This window comes from Schistocerca cancellata, chromosome 5, assembly GCF_023864275.1.
Source record: "Schistocerca cancellata isolate TAMUIC-IGC-003103 chromosome 5, iqSchCanc2.1, whole genome shotgun sequence".
Taxonomy (NCBI): Eukaryota; Metazoa; Arthropoda; class Insecta; order Orthoptera; family Acrididae; genus Schistocerca; species Schistocerca cancellata.
In genome coordinates, this window is record NC_064630.1 from 458819290 (window position 1) to 458839241 (window position 19952).

Below are 19952 nucleotides of genomic sequence, written 5' to 3' on the forward strand. Positions count from 1 at the left end.
ATAAAAACATCACATTTTAAAATAAGGCTTAAATCAATATTATGAAAATACTGTTTTGATAATTTACATGAATATTTTGAATGTAATTGTTCTGTGTAATATATTTGCACACTCAGGTTTCTCTACTATAATTTATCTTCAAAATGTAAATTTCAATAAGGCCTTACCAACTGTTGAAAATTGATCTACATGTATGTACTTATTGTATTTATCTAGTCAATATTAACTATTGTATAAATTACATAATGTTTATCTGTACTTAATTTGATTTTAAATGTATCCACAAATTTTAATTTTAATTAGGCCTTGTTGACCTTCATATTGAACAACTTGTGAATATACTAGTACTACATTCTGTAACCTATGACTATCATACAATTGTGTAAGTCTAGGTGTATTTAATTTAGTGTTATGTATTTTTTAAATGTTAAACAAGTATAATGACTTGTCTCATATCATGTAGTACTCTCTGTACACAAAATGACTCAGTCAATCAATAAAGAATGAATGAATGAATGAATGAATCTAAAAACAAATTACAAATAATTGTTACATTATGTCATTCAATCCTTGTAGGGAATTATATAGTGCAACATCAACAGCTGTAAGTGGCTTCATAAAAAATCAACATTAATCTCTACACATGTAATAATTCTCCAGTTAAGTCTACATAACATTATTAAATCTGTTTCTAGCTGCTATATAAAGCTTAAGATGCTTCCTGCTGGTGGCCAGTAAACTGTCAGTGCTACAATCTGATGTTTTTCCTGGTCCACTATCATAGCAGAGCATTCAGATAGCTGTTCAACTCAACATTTGTTAACCTAAAGGGCCTGAGTCTTACCAGTTTTCTGCATGTATAGCTACTGCCCCTCATTTCTTACATGTCTGCAGTCACCTGATTTTAACTTGTATGCATCAAGATGAATCTGTTCATTTTCAGTGATTTTCATGTGATGTTCTGATAGATACAACAGATGTGCTGAAATTCCATCTAAACTTTCCTTTTCCTGCATGGATATGTGATTTTTCATCAATTTTATGAGGCTTCTGATGTTTTGACAGGAGACAGTAGATACATCTGAATAATCCCATATCCAGAGACTTCTGCAATCAGCTTACTCATTCATTCATTCATTCATTCATATTCATTCATTCATTCATCCATTTTAACCCAACTTTAGCCCCAATTGAGTACTTTCCATAGAGTTCTTCAATGAGACATGAGTAAACCTTTTGGAGCGGAGGGGGGTCTGTAATGCTTTTAATTTTTTTGTCAGTTATTTCCAAGTGACACTTCATGTGCCTAAATTCTTTCTCAGTAACAATGATGTTCTTTTCTCATTTTAGGGTTCACAGCTCTTTTCAAAGGACTAACTGAAAGCACTATAACAGAATTGAACCTGTCTTGGAATGGATTAGGAAAAGATGCAGGGAAACCTCTGAAACAATTTCTCTCAAAGAACAGAACATTGCGATTTCTTGATGTCAGCAACAACAGGTTAGTTTCTATAACTGATATCTGTAACTTTTATGACAAACTCAAACGAAAAAGTCTAAGATATAATGTGCAATAAATATCAGGTCTGAAATGAGTCCTTTATCAACCGTAACCCTTTCTTACATCCAAAATGGCAGTATATAAGTAATATTTAAGGAAGCAGTTACCTGTCTGACACAACAAAAATTAGGCAAGAACGATTTTAAATGTCTGAAATATTTAAGTGATTCCTTTATAAAAGATAGACCAAAAGCAATTTTAAGTTGTTGAAGATAAAAGAAGGAGAAAGATGAGTAAAAAAGAAAGATGTGAGCAAACACAAGAGTAGGGAATAATAATAATAACAATAAACCAAAGTTGCATAATTTACAGAAGTGGAAAAAGACTGCAAGAGTTAGGGACATTACACAATGATATCATGAAACATACCAGTTGACCTTAAAGAAGAAACCTGATGAGCAAGGATTTCCAGTGAAAATTATAGAAGAAAATAAAATGGAAAGAACGTCATAAAAATGTAAACTTCTGGACAAAAGTTAAAGCTTAAAGTTAAAAACTGTTGAAATAATGCAGCCCATAGCTGGATAAAACACAATTGCAGTATTAATAACAAGAGCTATAATTTTTATTTTCTCATTCTTTCTTTTCATTCTTTGATTTCCATAAATACTTAGGAGTCCAAATCTAAAATGATTAGCCACTTTTATTCATGCTCCTTTCATACATCTTGTTCTTATCCTGTAACAAAGCTTGGATCACCTAAGAGATATAATATCTATTATCCTCAAGAGTATGTGCATTGGCCTTGTTACAGTGATTGATACATACACATATACTTCTTCCTGTAACACAACAATACTCTTTCTACCATCAATATTTTCAATTTAAATTATTCATAAACAACATTATAAATCAAAATCCGGCATTCATTTTTACAGATTTGACATATATTCACCATATTCCTCTTTATATTCTTATTTACAGTTCATAAGCATACAGCAAAATGTATTTTTTCTAATTACCTGGTGATTCCAGTTTAACACTATGAAACTACCAGGGCCTTGCCCATAATGCTCCAAATGTTCTCAGTTGAGGAGAGTTCCAGTGACCTTGCTGGCCAAGGTAGGGTTTGGCAAGCATGAACACAAGCAGTAGAAACTTTTGCCGAGTGTGGACAGGCATTATCTTTCTGAAATGTAAGCCGAGGGTGGCTTGCCATGAAGGGCAACGGAACAGGTTGTAGAATATCATTGACATTGACCTCTGTGCTGTAAGGGTGCTGTGGATGGCAACCAAAGAAGTGCTGCTATGTAAAGAAATGGCACCCCAGACCATCACTCCTGGTTGTCAGGCTTTATAGTGGATGACAGTCAGCTAGGTATTCCATTACTGTCCAGATCATCTCCAGACATGCTGGTAGCCTGTAATCTCATTGACTGGAGTAGAATTGTCTTCAGTGATCAGTCCCACTTAAAACTGAGCCCCAATGACCAGGGAACACACACATAAGTGCTAGATGTGGACCAACGTGTAATCCCTTCCCCTTCATTAGACTGATAAAGTCATCCATTTGTATGGCATGTGACCATCCACAGTTGGCATGTCATAATTCATTGGAAACATCTTAATTGCTAAATACTTTATTTAGATCACATTTTGGGTACTCATCACCAGGTAACTGTGGCAAAAATTTACAAAAACGAGTCAGTAAAGCTTGTATTACAAGATCAATGTAACATCGGGAACAGGAGTACATGTTAAGTACAAGTATTTACAATATGCTTACAAAAGCTCACACAAATGAGCAATACAAGAAGAATGTACAATCTTATGTGCAATAGCCGTAAGGCACATTTGCAAAAGATGTTATGTTGAGACATCACATGCCAGTCTGAAGGCAGTGAACTCAAGGATTGTGTTATTTCAACTGATGCCAGATGGTGTTGATCTCAAAGATTGAAACATACCATGACATAGTGTTTATAACATACAAAACATCATAAATAACCTTTACCACAGTACATCTGTATTTTACTATAAGCATTATATGGTCATAAAAACATAAAATGTAGAATAGATAATGAGTAAAACCCATCATGAAACACATATAAAGAAGAGACAGCACACTAGGCACACTGTCCAAATGCTCCATTGAGAGAGAAAACAATGAAAGGCCATCATTATAAAGGAAGACATTATAATTTTTATTACTATTTTCCAAACAAAGCTAGCTAACTTGTACCAATTGAGACCACTGATGGATTATGTCACAAAACAAAACCTTATCACTAATGGCAGGGTAGTGGGCAGGGGCAGATGAGGTAATTGTTGAATTGGTTGGTGGAGGGGTGTGGAGGAGGACAGGGGGGATAAGAATAGGAAAATAGACAGGGGATGGTGGGTGGGGGAACTGAGGAAATGGAGGGAAGGGTAGCATGAAGGGATGAGGAGAACAAAGGAGGAAGGAGAATGTCACTCCAGTGGTACATTTTCACTCAATTTTATGTAATAAACATAATTATACAGGGTGTATCAAAAATAATCACCAGATTTAAAAAAATCGTAACTGTTATGTTATTTGAGATGTGTGCGTGAACTGTGTACTGTTGGAAAGAGCAAACTCTCGAGTTTTCCATGGTTCCCACTAGGTAGCAGCAATGTGCACCCACTTCAGTTGTAGTAAAACTGCTATTGGGACAACAGAAAGCATTTTGAATTCTATGTTTTGCACAGTGTGGGTCAATAATAACTGTTCAGAGTGACATTTGTACAAGATATGGTGTAGGTCCTCCTACAGAACAGAGCATTAGATGATGGCATGAGCAATTCCAAGAAACAGGTAAAGGCAAATTGCTGGGCCATGCCTGAGTATCTGATACAGATGTCGAATGCATCTGCCATAGTTTCACAAGGAGTCTGCAGAAATTCATTCACTATGCAGCTTGACAGCTCAACATGCTCGTAATGTCCACCTGGCGTGTGTTGCATCAACATTTACACATTAAACCATACAAAGTTCAGCTACTGCAAGCTCTTTGTGAAGGTAATGAACAACAACATATGGAGTTCTGTAATTTCATTCTTCACAAGATGGAAGGTGACAGTTTTCTTCCATGTTTAATGTTTAGTGATGAGGCAACATTCCTTTTAAATGAAAAGGTGAACCATCATAATGTGAGAACCGCAACCACATGAAGTAGTACAACATTGGAGGGACTCTCCAAAATTTAATGTGTTTTGTGCAGTTTCATGGAAAAAGGTGTATGGTCTATTTTTCTTTGCCAAGACCACTGTTACAAGAAGCACATATGTTGATATGCTTGAGAACTTTCTTTTTCCACAGTTGGAGACTTATTCAAACAACTTCATTTACAACAGGATGGGGCACCACCGCACTGGCATCTGGAAGTCTGGGAATTTTTAAATCAAAGGATTACTGGACGATGGATCAGTTGCACTGCATCAAGTGATTAAGCCTTACATTGCTGGCCTTGAAGGTCTCTGGACCTGACTATATGTGATTCTTTCTTGTGGGTATTTGTAAAAGACTGCCGGCCGGTGTGGCCGTGCGGTTCTCGGCACGTCAGTCTGGAGCCGCGTGACCGCTACGGTCGCAGGTTCGAATCCTGCCTCGGGCATGGATGTATGTGATGTCCTTAGGTTAGTTAGGTTTAAGTAGTTCTAAGTTCTAGGGGACTGATGACCACAGATGTTTAGTCCCATAGTGCTCAGGGCCATTTTGTAAAAGACTCTGTTTACATGCCTCCATTACCAACAACAATGAATGAACTGAGACATCACATAACAGCAGCTGTGGAAGTTGTAACTCAAGAAATGCTCCCTGCATTGTGGGAACAGTTTGAATACCACATTGACATAGGCCATGCATCTCAAGGGGGGCATATTGAACACCTATGGAAAGTTATGAAATTTAAAAAAAAAACTTTTTGAGTTTCCTGTTCATCAAAAAACAAAATTCATTGTATATGTTTATTAGTTTTAGAAATATAGACATGCCAAATTGGATGATTCTTTTTGATACACCCTGTATTTAAAATTAACTTATAACAAAAATGACATTCTCAGTAAATTATTCTCTTTTAAAGTAGATCATTAAACTGGAACCTCATTAAGATGTTTACAAGTGTAACAGTGTCATTAGAGCATTTTCCTTTTCCTGGGAGGGGCAGGGGGAGGGGCAGAAACAGGAAGAAGAAGGGGGAATGAAAAGTATAATATGCAACTACATAACATTATTCAAATACCTATTACTTGAAAAGGAAACATTTTGCACATAACCCACATGTAACGGAAGAGAAATATTCACTTCTTTTAGTTTGAAATAAAATTTAAAATGAATTAGTGAGCTGAAACCCTTTCAAACCACAAACGGGTCAAATTTATAAGAAAAAACATCATATCTCTGTCTATCCCAGTCCACCCTTATGCAGTTGGAAAATTTATTTTTTGCGATAAGGTTTTCTTTTTTGACCCACATCTGGTCTCAATAGGTTTAAGTTTACTTGCTTTGTTTGGAGAATAGTAAAAAAAAAATGCAGTGTCTTCTTTTAAAATGATGGCCTTTGCATTGCTCTTTCTCTCTCTCTCTCTCTCTCTCTCTCTCTCTCTCTCTCTCTCTCTCAGTGGAGTGTTTGGACATTGTACCTAGTGTGGTGTACATTTGTATATGTCCCATGCAGATTTTACTCACAACATATTCTATGTTTTATTTTTTCATTAGGGATATGACATTTATTGTAAAAAACAGATGTGCTGTGGTAAAGGATATTTACGATATTTTGCATATTATAAATGCTATGTCCTGATTTGTTTAAATCTTGGAGACCAATGAGTTCTGGCACCAAGTTGAAATAATATAGTCCTTGAGTCTGCTCATGGCAATGTTCCCTGCTTTATTTCTTCTTTTTTTGAGTCCTCAGTGACAACATACTGCGTTGCTACAGTGGCTGAAAAATGGGGTGCGGGGGTACTACACTGACTACTTAAATGATGTAGCCGACAGGTGCACATGTGTGTTTCACAGTAATTTACTTTCACTATTCACAACCCCTCAATAATACCTAGTTATATGACCAGCGCACTATTGTTTAATCTTCGATGAGCCTCATTAATAGGTTGCAGGTGAACAACCACATACTACTACAATAGTTCCCTGTTGAACATCTATGAGCAGTACAAAACCTAACCACACAGTTCTTGAGGAATAACAAGGTACGTATGGGACACATACTGTCATTGTTATAACACACAGCCTAATTGTATTACACTTATTTCACAGATGCATTGTTATTGATCTAACCAATACAGGTTCCTCGTCTGAAACTTGGCCATGGACTGACTGTCTCAGGACCCTCATATATCCTCACAATAATAGGTGCTAAAACTACATATTGTTCAAAGTCTAATTTACAGAAACAGCAATTAAAACTTACACATTAAACTAACTGAAAAATTGGTTCTTTTTAACAGTTTCTTCTACCATAAGGGTTAAGCTGAATTATTTGTTTAAATCATGAAATTAACAAATATTGTTACACAAACAATACTTTTGAGAAAACTGTTAATTACTTTGAAATTAATTAAGGGCTGGCTTTGCTAAAATGTTTTCGATTAGAGCCAAATAGTTCCCTTATGAATACTATTAGTTGCTCCTCCAAATGTTTATAATTAGTACAGAATTTATATTTGTTTATACATCAACAATAGACTTTAAGTTACAATACGATTACTGATTTCACCCTATTATGAAATTATTAACTAGGAATAGTCAAAACAAATTATAAAATCATTTACATCATAAAACAGAGCACAAAATTTGGTCTTGTGTTATATTCTTTAAAACTGAGGGCCAACCTTTCTCTTTCATGAAAGTGGAGATTACACTCAAGTATGTTAATGTAATTAGTTAAAAGTGGAAAAACTAATTTAAGGAGGCACACAGTTTTATTTTACCAGGAAGTCTCAAATCAGTGCACACTCCACTGCACAGTGAAAATCTCATTCCTAAAATCATGAGCTGGTTGGAGGGCTTTGCCCATAATGCTCCAAATGTTCTCAATTATGGAGAGATTTGTGAGCTTGCTGGCCAAGTTATATTTTGGCAATCATGAAGAAGCAGTAGCAACTCTCGCTGTGCGTGGATAGGCATTTTATTGCTGAAATGTAAGCCCAAAATGACTTGCCATGAAGGGAAACAAACCAGGGTTTCAAATATTGACAACGTACTGTTTTGCTATAAGAATGCCATTGATGACAGCCAAAGGGTTCCTGTTATGAAAAGAAATAGCTCCCTAGACCATCACTTCTGGTTGTCAGGCTATGTGGTTTTCCAAGGAATCTCCAAACACATCTTTGCTAGATGTCAGAGCTCAATTTGAAGTGGAACTGATCACTGCAGGCAGTTCTCCTCCAGTCAATGAGATTCCACACAAAAGATTTGTCTGGAGACACCCCAAACAGTGGTAGTATACCAAATCAACTGTTGCCCATCATACAGCCTGACAACAAGGAGTGATGGTCTCTGATACCATTTCTTTACTTAGCACGAACTCTTTGGTTGTTATCCATGACACCCTTATAGCCCAGTGATAAGTCAATGATATTCTCCATGCCCTTCTGTTGCTCTTCATGGCAAACCATCCTGTACCTACATTTCAGCAAGACAATGCTTGTTCCCATTTAGTGAGAGTTTCTACTGTTTGTCTCCATGGCTATCAAACCTTACCTTGGCCAGAAAGGTTGCCAGATCTCTCCCCAGCTGAGAACACTTGAAGCATTATGGGCAGGGCCCTCCAACCAACGCTGGATTTTGATAATCTAATGCACCAATTGAACAGAATTCGGCACGATATCCCACAGGAGAACATCCAACAACTCTATCAATCAATGACAAGCTGAATAACTATTTCCATATGGGCCAGAGGTGGACAAACACATTATTGACTTGCTTAGTTTGTGAAGCTCTTTCTCTTGAATAAATCATCCAATTCTTCTGAAACTGTAACCATTTGTTTACCTGTACATGTACATTACATCTACCATTTTTTGGCAAAGATTATTACCACTGGCTAACTTGTTAAATACCATTGTTTTGGTCTACTATCCTAGACATCTCAATCTTCACAGGCTCCAAACAGAATTAATAAGTGGATCATAAAGCTTGGGTTAACCTTTCTCACAAGGTTCATGGAAAACACTTCACATAAAACATACACAAGTATAGAACATTGACTAAAAGATAGTGGTTGCATGAGACATTATACTTCAACACTAGTTCCATTAATTGTACCAAGAGCACATCTTACATTCTATCAGGTGAGCACTAGAAACTATATCACAGCTTTACACAATCACAGTCTCTTACATACAGAGCACCTGTATTTATACATGAAAACACTGAGAATAATATGAGCCTATGCAGACTTTTCCACATGTCTTTGCTAATAACTCACAACACACACTGGAAACCAGTAAGAGTATATGATTATGGATAACTGAAGCCCTATACAAAACTGGTATCATTTGTAATCTCTGTGGCATGATCTTGAGCACTGTTAACAGATTATACACCAACAAACAAATACATAGTTGAATCTTATAGTTAATTTATCAGGTAAAATGTCACTTCATTTGAGAAGATAAAATAATAATATGTGGAAATCAGCAGGTTACTATTTCTTCAACATAGCTTCACAACCATCCTGTATCAGACAAACTGAGTACTGAACATAGAAATCTGCAACACATTTGGCCCATATAATTCACTCACAGAGTACTTTAATAATAAATATGAACATTGTGTTCATTTTACATCACACACAGAGCACAAAACTAATTTAATTCAAAACTCCAACAGTAGTATCAGGCATGAGGTCTTCAGTCATTAATAATATCATTTTGTAGGAGCAGAACAGGGATGATGTGCTTAATTTAATTTAGTTAGCAATAAATGTAAATTAGAGTTGTTACAAAAGCATCTGTATATGATATGAATGTAGCTTAAATATCTTTTATACAATCTTTGTTGTAATACCTTAATTCACTCTCTTTGGTCAGTGCTATGCAAGGGTGTAGCGGCATCACATAGTAACCTGCTTGAAGACCTTCTTCCATGGTGCTCTGTATTGGGCATGGTGACTTGTTCACAACAAACCCATCCCAGTCAGACTCTTAATATGGTATAAATTCCACAGAGGTGCATGTCCTACACATCTTCAGCCTTCAACATCTCCTTGTATGATTGTTCTTTCCATTGCCTCTTGCCTGAACAGTGAACTAGAATATGTCACGGAAGGACTGAATGTCAAGTAATACTCATTCACATGGCATTCAGGAAGCCAAGACAAGTCAACTAGTTATTATTGTGTATTGTGTATTTAAACTGGGTGTGGTGGTCCCACCTGCTTTTATTCATTTCTTCATTTGTTGATTGTCCTCGGTGTCGGTGTACTGTGTTGCTACACTGGCTGAAAAATTGCGTTTGTGGATTCTCACACTGACTACTGTAAATTATGTAGCTGACAGGTACACAGTTGTCTGTCACAGTACTTTAATTTCACTGTTCTCAAGACCCCCAATAATATACAGTTATATGGCCAGTGCACTATTTTTTAAACTTCCCATAAGCCTCTTTAATAGTTAGGAGACAAAACTCCACATACTGCTACAATAGTTTCTTGTTGTACATCTACAAGCAGTAAAACCTAACCACAAAGTTCACAGTTCTTGAGGAATAATCAGGTACATATGGTTCAGTCATTGTCATTGGTTTTTACACACGACCTAATTGTTTAACACTTATTTCACAGTTAAGTTGAAGCATTGTTGTTGTTCTAACCAGCACAGGTTACTCATCTGAAACTTGGCCATTGACTGACTGTCTCATGACCAAAACTTGGGCCCTTATATATCATCACAATAATCGGTACTGAAACTACACATTGTTCAAAGTTTAATTTACAGAAAGTACAATTAAAATTTACTTCATTAAATTAACTGAATAAATCGAAAGATTTGTTCTTTTTATCAGTGTCTTCTACTGCAAGAGCTAGGCCAAATCATTCATTTAAATCAAGAAATTAACAAATATAGACATGCAAAAATACTTTTGACAAAACTGTTAATTACTTTGGAATTAATTAAGGGCTGGTTTTGGTAACATGTTTGAACAGTGCCAAACAGATACTTTAAGATTACAAGTACTTCATGTTCCAAATGTTTACAATTATAACAGAATTTATTTTTTGTTTATACATCAACAATAGAATTTAAGTTACAAAGCAATTACTGATTTCCCCTTATAACAAAAGATACCAACTAGGAATAGCCAAAATAAATTAGAAAATGAATTACATACATAAAACTAAGCACAAAATTAGATCTGGTGTTATTTTCTTTAAAACTGAGGGCCGATCTTTCTCTTTTATGGAAATGCAGATTATATTCATGTATGTTAATGATAATTAGTTAAAAGTAACAAAACAAATTTAAGGAGGCAGATGCCAAAACCAGAAGGGAATTAAAATTATCCTAGCTTCCTTCATCACATGGGGATCTAGAAACTATGGAGAGGCTTCGTCCCACCGTAAACTTCAGTGGTTCACAGTCCCGAAAAGGCCACAGCCCTCTCTACTTTGACCATTTTCTGTTATTCTGCTGCCCAAATAGCAAAACTCATCTACTACTTTAAGTGCCTCATTTCTTAATTCAACTGTTCTCCCAAGTCCTTTGCTGTCTCTGACAGAATTACATCATCGGTAAGTTTCTATTTCTGCTCCATGGATTTTCATTCCTACTCCAAATTTTTCTTTGGTTCCCTTTACTGCTTGTTCAATGTACAGATTTAATAACACTGGGGACAGACTACAACCCTGTCTCATTCCCTTCTCAAACACTGTTTCCCTTTTGTACCCCTTGACTCTTATAACTGCCTTCTGGTTTCTGGTTTCTGTACAAATTATAAATAGCCTTTCGTTCCCTGTATTTTACCTCTGCTACCTTCAGAATTTAAAAGAAAATATTCCAGTGAGGATTGTCAAAAGCTTTCTCTAAGTCTACAAATGCTATAAATGTAGGTTTGCCTTTCCTTAACCTAGCTTCTAAGATAAGTCGTAGTGTCAGTATTGCCTCACATGTTCCTATATTTCTACAGAATCCAAACTGATCTTCCCTGAAGTTGGCTTCTACCAGTTTTTCCATTCATCTGTAAAGAATTTGTGTTAGTATTTTGCATTACCGACTGATAGTTCAATGATTTTCTCACCTGTCAGCACCTGCTTTCTTTGGAATTGTAATTATTATATTCTTCTTGAAGTCTGAGGGTATTTTGCCTGTTTCATACATCTTGCCCACCAGATGGAAGAGTTTGGTCATGGCTGGATCTCCCAAGGCTATCAGCAGTTCTAACAGAATGTCATCCACTCCCAGGGCCTTGTTTCTACTTTTGTCTTTCAGTGCTCTGTCAAATTCTTCACACAGTATCATACATCCCATCTCGTCTTCATCTACATCCTCTTCCATTTCCATAACATTGCCCTCAAGTACATCTCCCTTGTATAGGCCCTATATATACTCCTTCCACCTTTCAGCTTTCCCTTCCTTCCTTAGGACTGGTTTACCATCTGAGCTCTTGATTTTCATACAAGTGGTTCCCTTTTCTCCAAAGGTCTCTTTAATTCTTCTAAGGATGGCATCTATCTTATCCCTGGTGATATATGCTTCTATATCCTTATTTTTGTCCTCTAGCCATTCACGCTTAGCTGTTTTGCACTACCTGTCAATTTCCTTTTTTAGATATTTGTATTTATTTTCACCTCCTTCATTTAATGTGTTTTTATATTTTCTCCTTTCATCAATTAAATTCAGTATCTTTTCTGTTACCCAAGGATTTCTATTAGCCCTCATCTTTTTACCTACTTGATCCTCTGCTGCATTCACTATTTCATCTCTCAAAGCTACCCATTCTTCTTCTACTGTATTTCTTTCCCTCATTCTTGTCAATCATTCCCTAATGCTTTCCCTGAAACTCTCTACAACCTCTGGTTCTGTCAGTTTATCAAGGTCCCATCTCCTTAAATTCCTACCTTTTTGCAATTTCTTCAGTATTTAGTCTACAGTTCATAACCAGTAAATTGGGGTCAGAGTCCACACTTTCCCCTAAAAATGCCTTACAATTTAAAATCTGATACCTAAATCTCTGTCTTACTATTATATAATCAATCTGAAACCTTCTGGTGTATCCAGGTCTCTTCCATGTATACAACCTTCTTTCATGATTCTTAAATCAAGTGTTAGCAAAGATTAAGTAACACTCTGTGCAAAATTCTACCAAGCGGCTTCCTCTTTCATTCCTTACCCCCAGTCCATATTCACCTACTACTTTTCCTTCTCTCCCTTTTGCTACTGTTGAATTCCAGCCCCCCATGACTATTACATTTTTGTCTCCCTTAACTATTTGAATAATTTCTTTTATCTCATTGTACATTTCTTAAAATCTCTTCATCATCTGCAGAGCTAGTCAGCGTATAAACATGTACTACTGTGGTAGGCATGGACTTCATGTGTATCTTGGCTACAATAATGTGTTCACTATGCTGTTCATAATAACATTCCTATTTTTTTATTCATTATTAAACCTACTAGTGCATTATCCCTATTTAATTTTGTGTTTATAACCCTGTATTCACCTGACCAGAAGTCTAGTTCCTCCTGCCTCCAAACTTCACTAATGCCCACTATATCCAACTTTAACCTATCCATTTCAATTTTTAAATTTTCTGACTTACCTGGCCAATTAAGGGATCTGACATTCCACACTCCAATTTGTTTCTCCTGACAATGACATCCTTCTAAGTAGTCCCTGCCCAGAGATCCAAAAGGGGAGATCTAAATGGTGGATGCACCTGCAGTAAGGCTATCTGTATCGCTGAGGCACACAATCCTCTCTACCAAACAGCCAAATGGCAAGGTCCATGGTGCATGTGGTGGCGGGGGAGGGGGGGGGGGCAGTTATGTCTCTAATAAAAGTTACATAGCATACGATTATATTCTGGGAACTACAATCTTAAGATCAGGAATGCATTTCAGTCCAATCTCTTGAAAATGAACATGAGGGAATATTGAAAATGAAAGAAGAATGAAAACTGGTGAAAGAACACTGCGTGTAGCTACATTGAATAAGTGAATATGAATAAACTGCATACTGAAATAGAGCTCACACATAACAGAGAGGAGAAAAATATTGATAAAACGTGACGTGAATACCAGGTGATACATTGGCCTAGGGCAGAGTGATATAATTCATATATTTTGAACAAAATCAAACAATGGAAACTCCAGGCTGGAGTAGGAATCAATCCTTTCCCTAATATATGTACAACACCTTGATAAAATGGGGAAAATGCATGAGGAGATGGTAATCCTGCTTCTTGTAGCTGGTAGCATGATCAATTTGAGCAGCAGGCATAGCACTGCTTATCTCTTGACATGGCAGCTGCTATGGTTTGTGATGTAGCCTAGGACTCACCTGCCCACTATCAGCACATAGCTATCGACTTGACAGGTGTATTTTGTTTCAGAAGGATGTCCAATGCACATGAGGGCCAGCTTTCAATTTGACACCAAACAAAACATTTAGAGAGAGCTGTATTCAGTCTCATGATCGCAGGTCATAGGAATGCTTGGAACATAAAGGCATACCTGTGTAGTGCAGGAGGTAGGAGATTTCTCTATTTCTGAACACCCTTCAGAGTACTGGGCATGACTCACAATGGGTCCACTGGAAACACTGGTGGAGGTGATGCTGCTTGTCCATGATGAGGCTTCAACCTATTGAAATGGACAGTTATGGAGTAGTCCACCGACTGTATTTCAGCGTTGATTGAGGACATCAGATGTGTAATTTGGTATGCCCCTTTGTAGTGTGGGGAAATTTTTTTTTTTTTTACTTTTTGATCACTATGTTTCATAACAAGACCTATGCACCCAGCTGACACAGTGGTAACACAGCTCCCTTAGTACATACCCACCAGTAGCTTTGTGGTTACTCTGCTGTAGCTGTCACCAAATAATTTTAAGTCACAAGCCCCAGCTTTTTATTTTGCCCTCATCGATACCAAAGGCAACTCATCTAACTCAAATAGAGAACTCATTGGTCATCTTGTAGGGCGTGTGCTCTGTGTCTCATTAAGTCTACTCAGTCCCAGTCATTATGTGTCTCTCTTGCTGCATCTATTGAAAGGGCCCCCTAATGTTTAAGACCACACTCAAAAGGCATAGAAGCTTCGGGCAAGGTTTGTAATGGGGTTTGCAGTCTTCTCTGTTGCAAACTTTGCATGCATGAACAGAATTCTCAATTTTATGCTGGCAGCCTTTCCACCAGTAGTATATTCCAATACATGCATTAGTGGCATGCTTCCGACTGTGGCAGGCTTGGATATTAATGACAGTGAGTGATTACGCAGTACTGAAGCACTCTTGGTAGCTAAGTTTTTTATGTGGGCAACCACAGCTGAGATAAAATATCTTTTAAAAAACTTTGTTTTAAAATCTTCTTAAAATTGTAGATGAGTTCAAGGTACAACCAATTTCGCAACAATGAATCACAGCTTCAGGTTAGTCTACAACAACATACATATGAATTAGAGGCCTTTAGGTGCAAAAACTGATAGTGCTACTTTGAAGGAGATAGAAAAGTACTCACTTGGATGGATTCAATGAGTCATTAAACCAATATGATCTCCCAATGTTCTACGAAGCACATACTCTGGCAGCATCAAATGCAATAGATGTTGAAAGATGCATCAATAAACTTAGATAATTATGGTTCATCACTGAGGAACATACTAATTTATACCCGAAAGATAGGGCAGATAAGTGGAAGAACTAGAAACTGTGGTATTAAAATCCTGTAAATATAGTATTGCAGCAACTTACCAGTGTTAAATCCCTGATAGTACTTAGAAAAACATGTAGCTGCTAGAAGTCATATAATCAGACACATGGTTGGTTTCAGTCCCCTTAATCACAAATGTGAGACTGTTTAAATGTTGTCAATGCATTCCTCTAATAAAAGGGCATCATAAGAAATTTCCTGGCATATTAAAACCGTGTGCAGGAGTGAGACTTGAACTCGGGACCTTTGCCTTTCGCGGGCAAGTGTTCTACCAGGAGAGCTTCTGTAAAGTTTGGAAGTTAGGAGACGAGGTACTGGCAGAAGTAAAGCTGTGAGGATGGGGCGTGAGTTGTGCTTGGGTAGCTCAGTTGGTAGAGCACTTGCCCGCGAAAGGCGAAGGTCCTGAGTTTGAGTCCCGGTCCGGCACACAGTTTTAATCTGCCAGGAAGTTTCATATCAGCGCACACTGTGCTGCAGAGTGAAAATCTCATACTGGCATCATAAGAAATTTGTACAACCATGAATGACCTACAATTCCTACTTTGACCTGTCTTGAGGTGCAATAAGAATTTGATGATTTCATATCAAAATTACCTGCAATTTCCCAGCCTGATTAAAGTTCTCTGTATGTGAGGCAGATGACATGTATAAGGTGTTGTGACCTTGTTCACTACTTGTATATCAATGTATGGGCAATAGGTTTTCTCATCAGTAACAGACTTTTTGGGTACAATTACTATAGGTGAGGCACAGGGACTGTAGAATGGCTGATGATCCCAGCATCTAATTGTTGCATTGTTGCTAAATACGTTTTTCCACCACTTGATGCAAATGATAAGGAATGTAATAGGGAAATGATAGGATTTTTGTGGTATTAGTCTAGTGTTCCTAGTCAGAATTTCATACTATGTGAAGTTTGGACAGCAAATAGGAATGCAAACTCCTCCCAGTACTGGATGTAAAAGGCTTTGATCTGATTCTGATAAATGTGACAGTTATTCCTGCAAACAATTTCTAAGATATGGCATGATTGTGCAATCTTCCCTCATAGATAATGACAGCTGCTTCCTATTCTTTTGAAAATGCTTTCCTCCTGTCTGAGGTTGTTCATCATCAGCTATTTTCTGTATGCTGCCAAGTATAGTTCCACATGAATTTTCAACATCCCTCATCCAAAAATTATCTACACAAACAGGGATGCATTCTTCCAGTCATGGTCTCAGGCACCATTTCATGTGAATTTGGAGTCACTCTATAAGTTCATTCTGGGTGAGTGGGTCAGCCAGAAAGATAGTTCTGACAGGCTCTTGAATTTTGGCTGACCCAGAAAACTTTCCAGTGCTGTCATGTATGCTTTCAGCTGAATTGGCAACTAACAGCAGATATGAGGTGTTGGCAGAAGTGCCAACACCTTGTAGTTTGAGGAGGCCGAAATGCACACTAAGCTCACGCAGGATGGCGTGAGGTCTGGAACAGGTCAATGTAATTTAATGTAGCAAATAAAGTATGGCGTGAAGTAATACTTAACTTTATTCCATAATTGGAGAACATAGGTCTTGATTATACAGGCATCCATAGATAAATATTAACTGATACTGGTAATGGCGCCTTGCTAGGTCGTAGCAACAGACGTAGCTGAAGGCTATGCTAACTATCGTCTCGGCAAATGAGAGCGTATTTGTCAGTGAACCATTGCTCGCTAAGTTGGCTATACAACTGGGGCAAGTGCTAGTACGTCTCTCTAGACCTGCCGTGTGGTAGCGCTCGGTCTGCAATTACTGACAGTGGCGACACGCGGGTCCGACGTATACTAGCGGACCGCGGCCGATTTAAAAGCTACCACCTAGCAAGTGTGGTGTCTGGCGGTGACACCACAAGATATGCAGTTCATTGAAATCTCAGGGAATAGGCCCTTTCTCTTGGGTTCCTAAGGTCTGTTCAGTGTTATAACAGCCAAATTGGATACCGAACTACAGTCGGTGCCACTTTGAAAATGGTACAGAAAATCACTAGCCAGGATAACATCAAATCCTATCCTCTTTTTCCACAATTCTTCCATCTTGAACTCTCACTTTATTCCATCAAACATCAGTGCAATATGTGAAGTTCCCACAGGCCCTATCAATGCCTTTCCCAGACCACTAATACGACAGTTAGGGGGCTTTAATGACTACTTATTGTCAGGGGGTAGAAACAGATGCTGATTTGTGCAATCATTTCTATCAAAATTCTTAGCTGTCACCTTGAATTTTGTCAACCACCATCACATTTAGCACTTTTCTCTAATCCCTAAATTTAATGGCGTTTACTAATCTTATTGGAAGTATGGAAAGATGAGTGCTCAGGTCCTCTGCCATTTCCCCAATTAGTCCTTCCATTGCCTCCATGATTTTGGAATTCATTTTAGCTGTGATATGCTCTACCCCATGACTGGGGACTGTCAACAACTGGTTGACCAATTTCCCCACAACGGAGGCAGTACAGAGCTTGACATTTGTTGGCAGATTAGGTTAGATTTACTTTCATTCCAATTGATCCATAGTGAGGAGGTCCTCCAGGATGTAGAACATGTCAGAAAAACAACAATACATGACAAATATTTACAACTAAAACAAATAAGCTAATGTACCATTCCACAGGTCCCAAGTGAAATGATCATCATTTTTTAATGAACACTATATGAAAGAGTCATTTTACAAATACTAATGCACTGAATTTAAAATAAAAAAGTTTTTTTTATTTATTTATAAGGTAATAAACGTGTAATACAACTACTATAATACTTATTTACAATGAACACATTACTGCACTGTAATGGTGCAGAAGTTAGATTGTACTTATACACACACACACACACACACACTCACACACACATTTACAATGAACACATTACTGCACTGAAATTGTGCAGAAGTTATATTGTACTTATATATATATATATACACAAATCAGTTGGTTTTACTGAGAAATTCATCAATGGAGTAGAAGGAGTTGGCCACCAATAAATCCTTTAGACTTCTCTTAAACTGAATTTCATTGGTTGTTAAGCTTTTAATGGCTGCTGGCAAGTTATTGAAAATGTGTGTTCCTGAATAATGGACACCTTTTTGTACAAGACTAAGTGACTTTAAATCCTTGTGAAGATTATTCTTATTTCTATTATTGATTCCATGAATTGAGCTGTTGGTTTGAAAAAGTGATATATTTTTAATGACAAATTTCATTAAGGAATAAATATATTGGGAAGCAGTAGTTAGTATCCCTAGTTCCCTAAACAGGCTTCTGCAGGATGTTCTTGAGCTCACACCACATGTAACTCTTACTGCACATTTTTGTGCCCAGAAAACTTTAGCTTGGCTTGATGAATTACCCCAAAAAATAATCCCATATGACAATAAGGAATGAAAGTAAGCACAGTATGCCAGCTTTTTCATTTTTATATCCCCTATGTCTGACACAATTCGCATTGCGAATAAAGATTTGTTAAGTCACTTCAGCAGTTCTGTGGTGTGCTCCTCCCAGTTGAATTTATTATCAGTGTTTGCATCGCTCACTATTTGTTTCATTTGTGACATGGCAAAAGTCATTATTGCATGGGGGGTAAAAACAAACTGCCCAGCCTCCTTGGCCAATAGCATTAGTTGAACTGCCTCATGCAAAAACAAAGCTGATGACCTCGCCTCTGATTTGCAGACTTATGCCTCTGACAAACACACTGACAGCTCACACATCAGGCTCTTCCAGCAGTGCATTATTCTCCATGTCACATCTTGCCTCAGGGTGTATGCACAACAGAAGTTTGTGCAAATCTTGTCAGTAAATGCTTCAAAATCTTATGCCTGCCTCTGCCTAAGTGTAGAAAATTTGTCCTAATAGTAGCCAAATATCATCCTGCTAACCCTGTGGTCAATACTTCAAAACTTTGTGTATTTCTCAATGTGTTTACTGACTTCACATAATTGCATGCATCACTCAATAGGTTGAAATGCAACACATCCAGCAGAAAGCCATGTGACCATAAACAAATACAACAAACATTGTGAACATTTTGTAAGAAAGTGGACACATTCTCTTTGGGTTTCCACAAAAAGGAAAGGATAAAAGTAACTGCTGGGAAGCTGCTCTCTATGTTAAACTGTGGGCTGGCAATGCTGGTGTCAGTTTCCCTAGGCCCCTCAGGAGTAGCCTGAAAACTTGAATCTTTAACACAGACAGCTGTGCATGCATCTACTTTAAGCTCTCCTCTAAATCAAAATTATTATGGGAATGTTGGTTCATCTGTTCCTGCAAAGCCTTAAAAGGGTCCTCATTACTATTTTCCTCTGCTCTGCTCTCTAACTGTGACTTGTAAATGGCATTTTTTTTTGGATTGAAGCCCACGTTGCTAGTACACTATTACAAAACACAACAAAAAAAGCTATTCCACACTAGTACAAAGTATCTGCAAAGAAACTGGTTTGCTCTGCCATTGGCTACAACTATCTCATTGTTTCCCACTGATCAGTTGGCAGCTGGTGTGCTTAGCCTGGCAACACTTAC

General features: G+C 37.4%; 1 protein-coding gene across 1 annotated transcript in view; it reads left to right on the forward strand.

The window, feature by feature from the left end:
* The window catches only part of LOC126188600 (leucine-rich repeat-containing protein 74B-like), a 232494-nt gene that overhangs the window by 130796 nt on the left and 81746 nt on the right, over positions 1–19952 (forward strand). The window contains exon 5 of the mRNA XM_049930202.1: positions 1351–1501. Coding sequence (XP_049786159.1) covers positions 1351–1501 — 151 coding nt within the window. The remainder of the gene's footprint in view (positions 1–1350; positions 1502–19952) is intronic.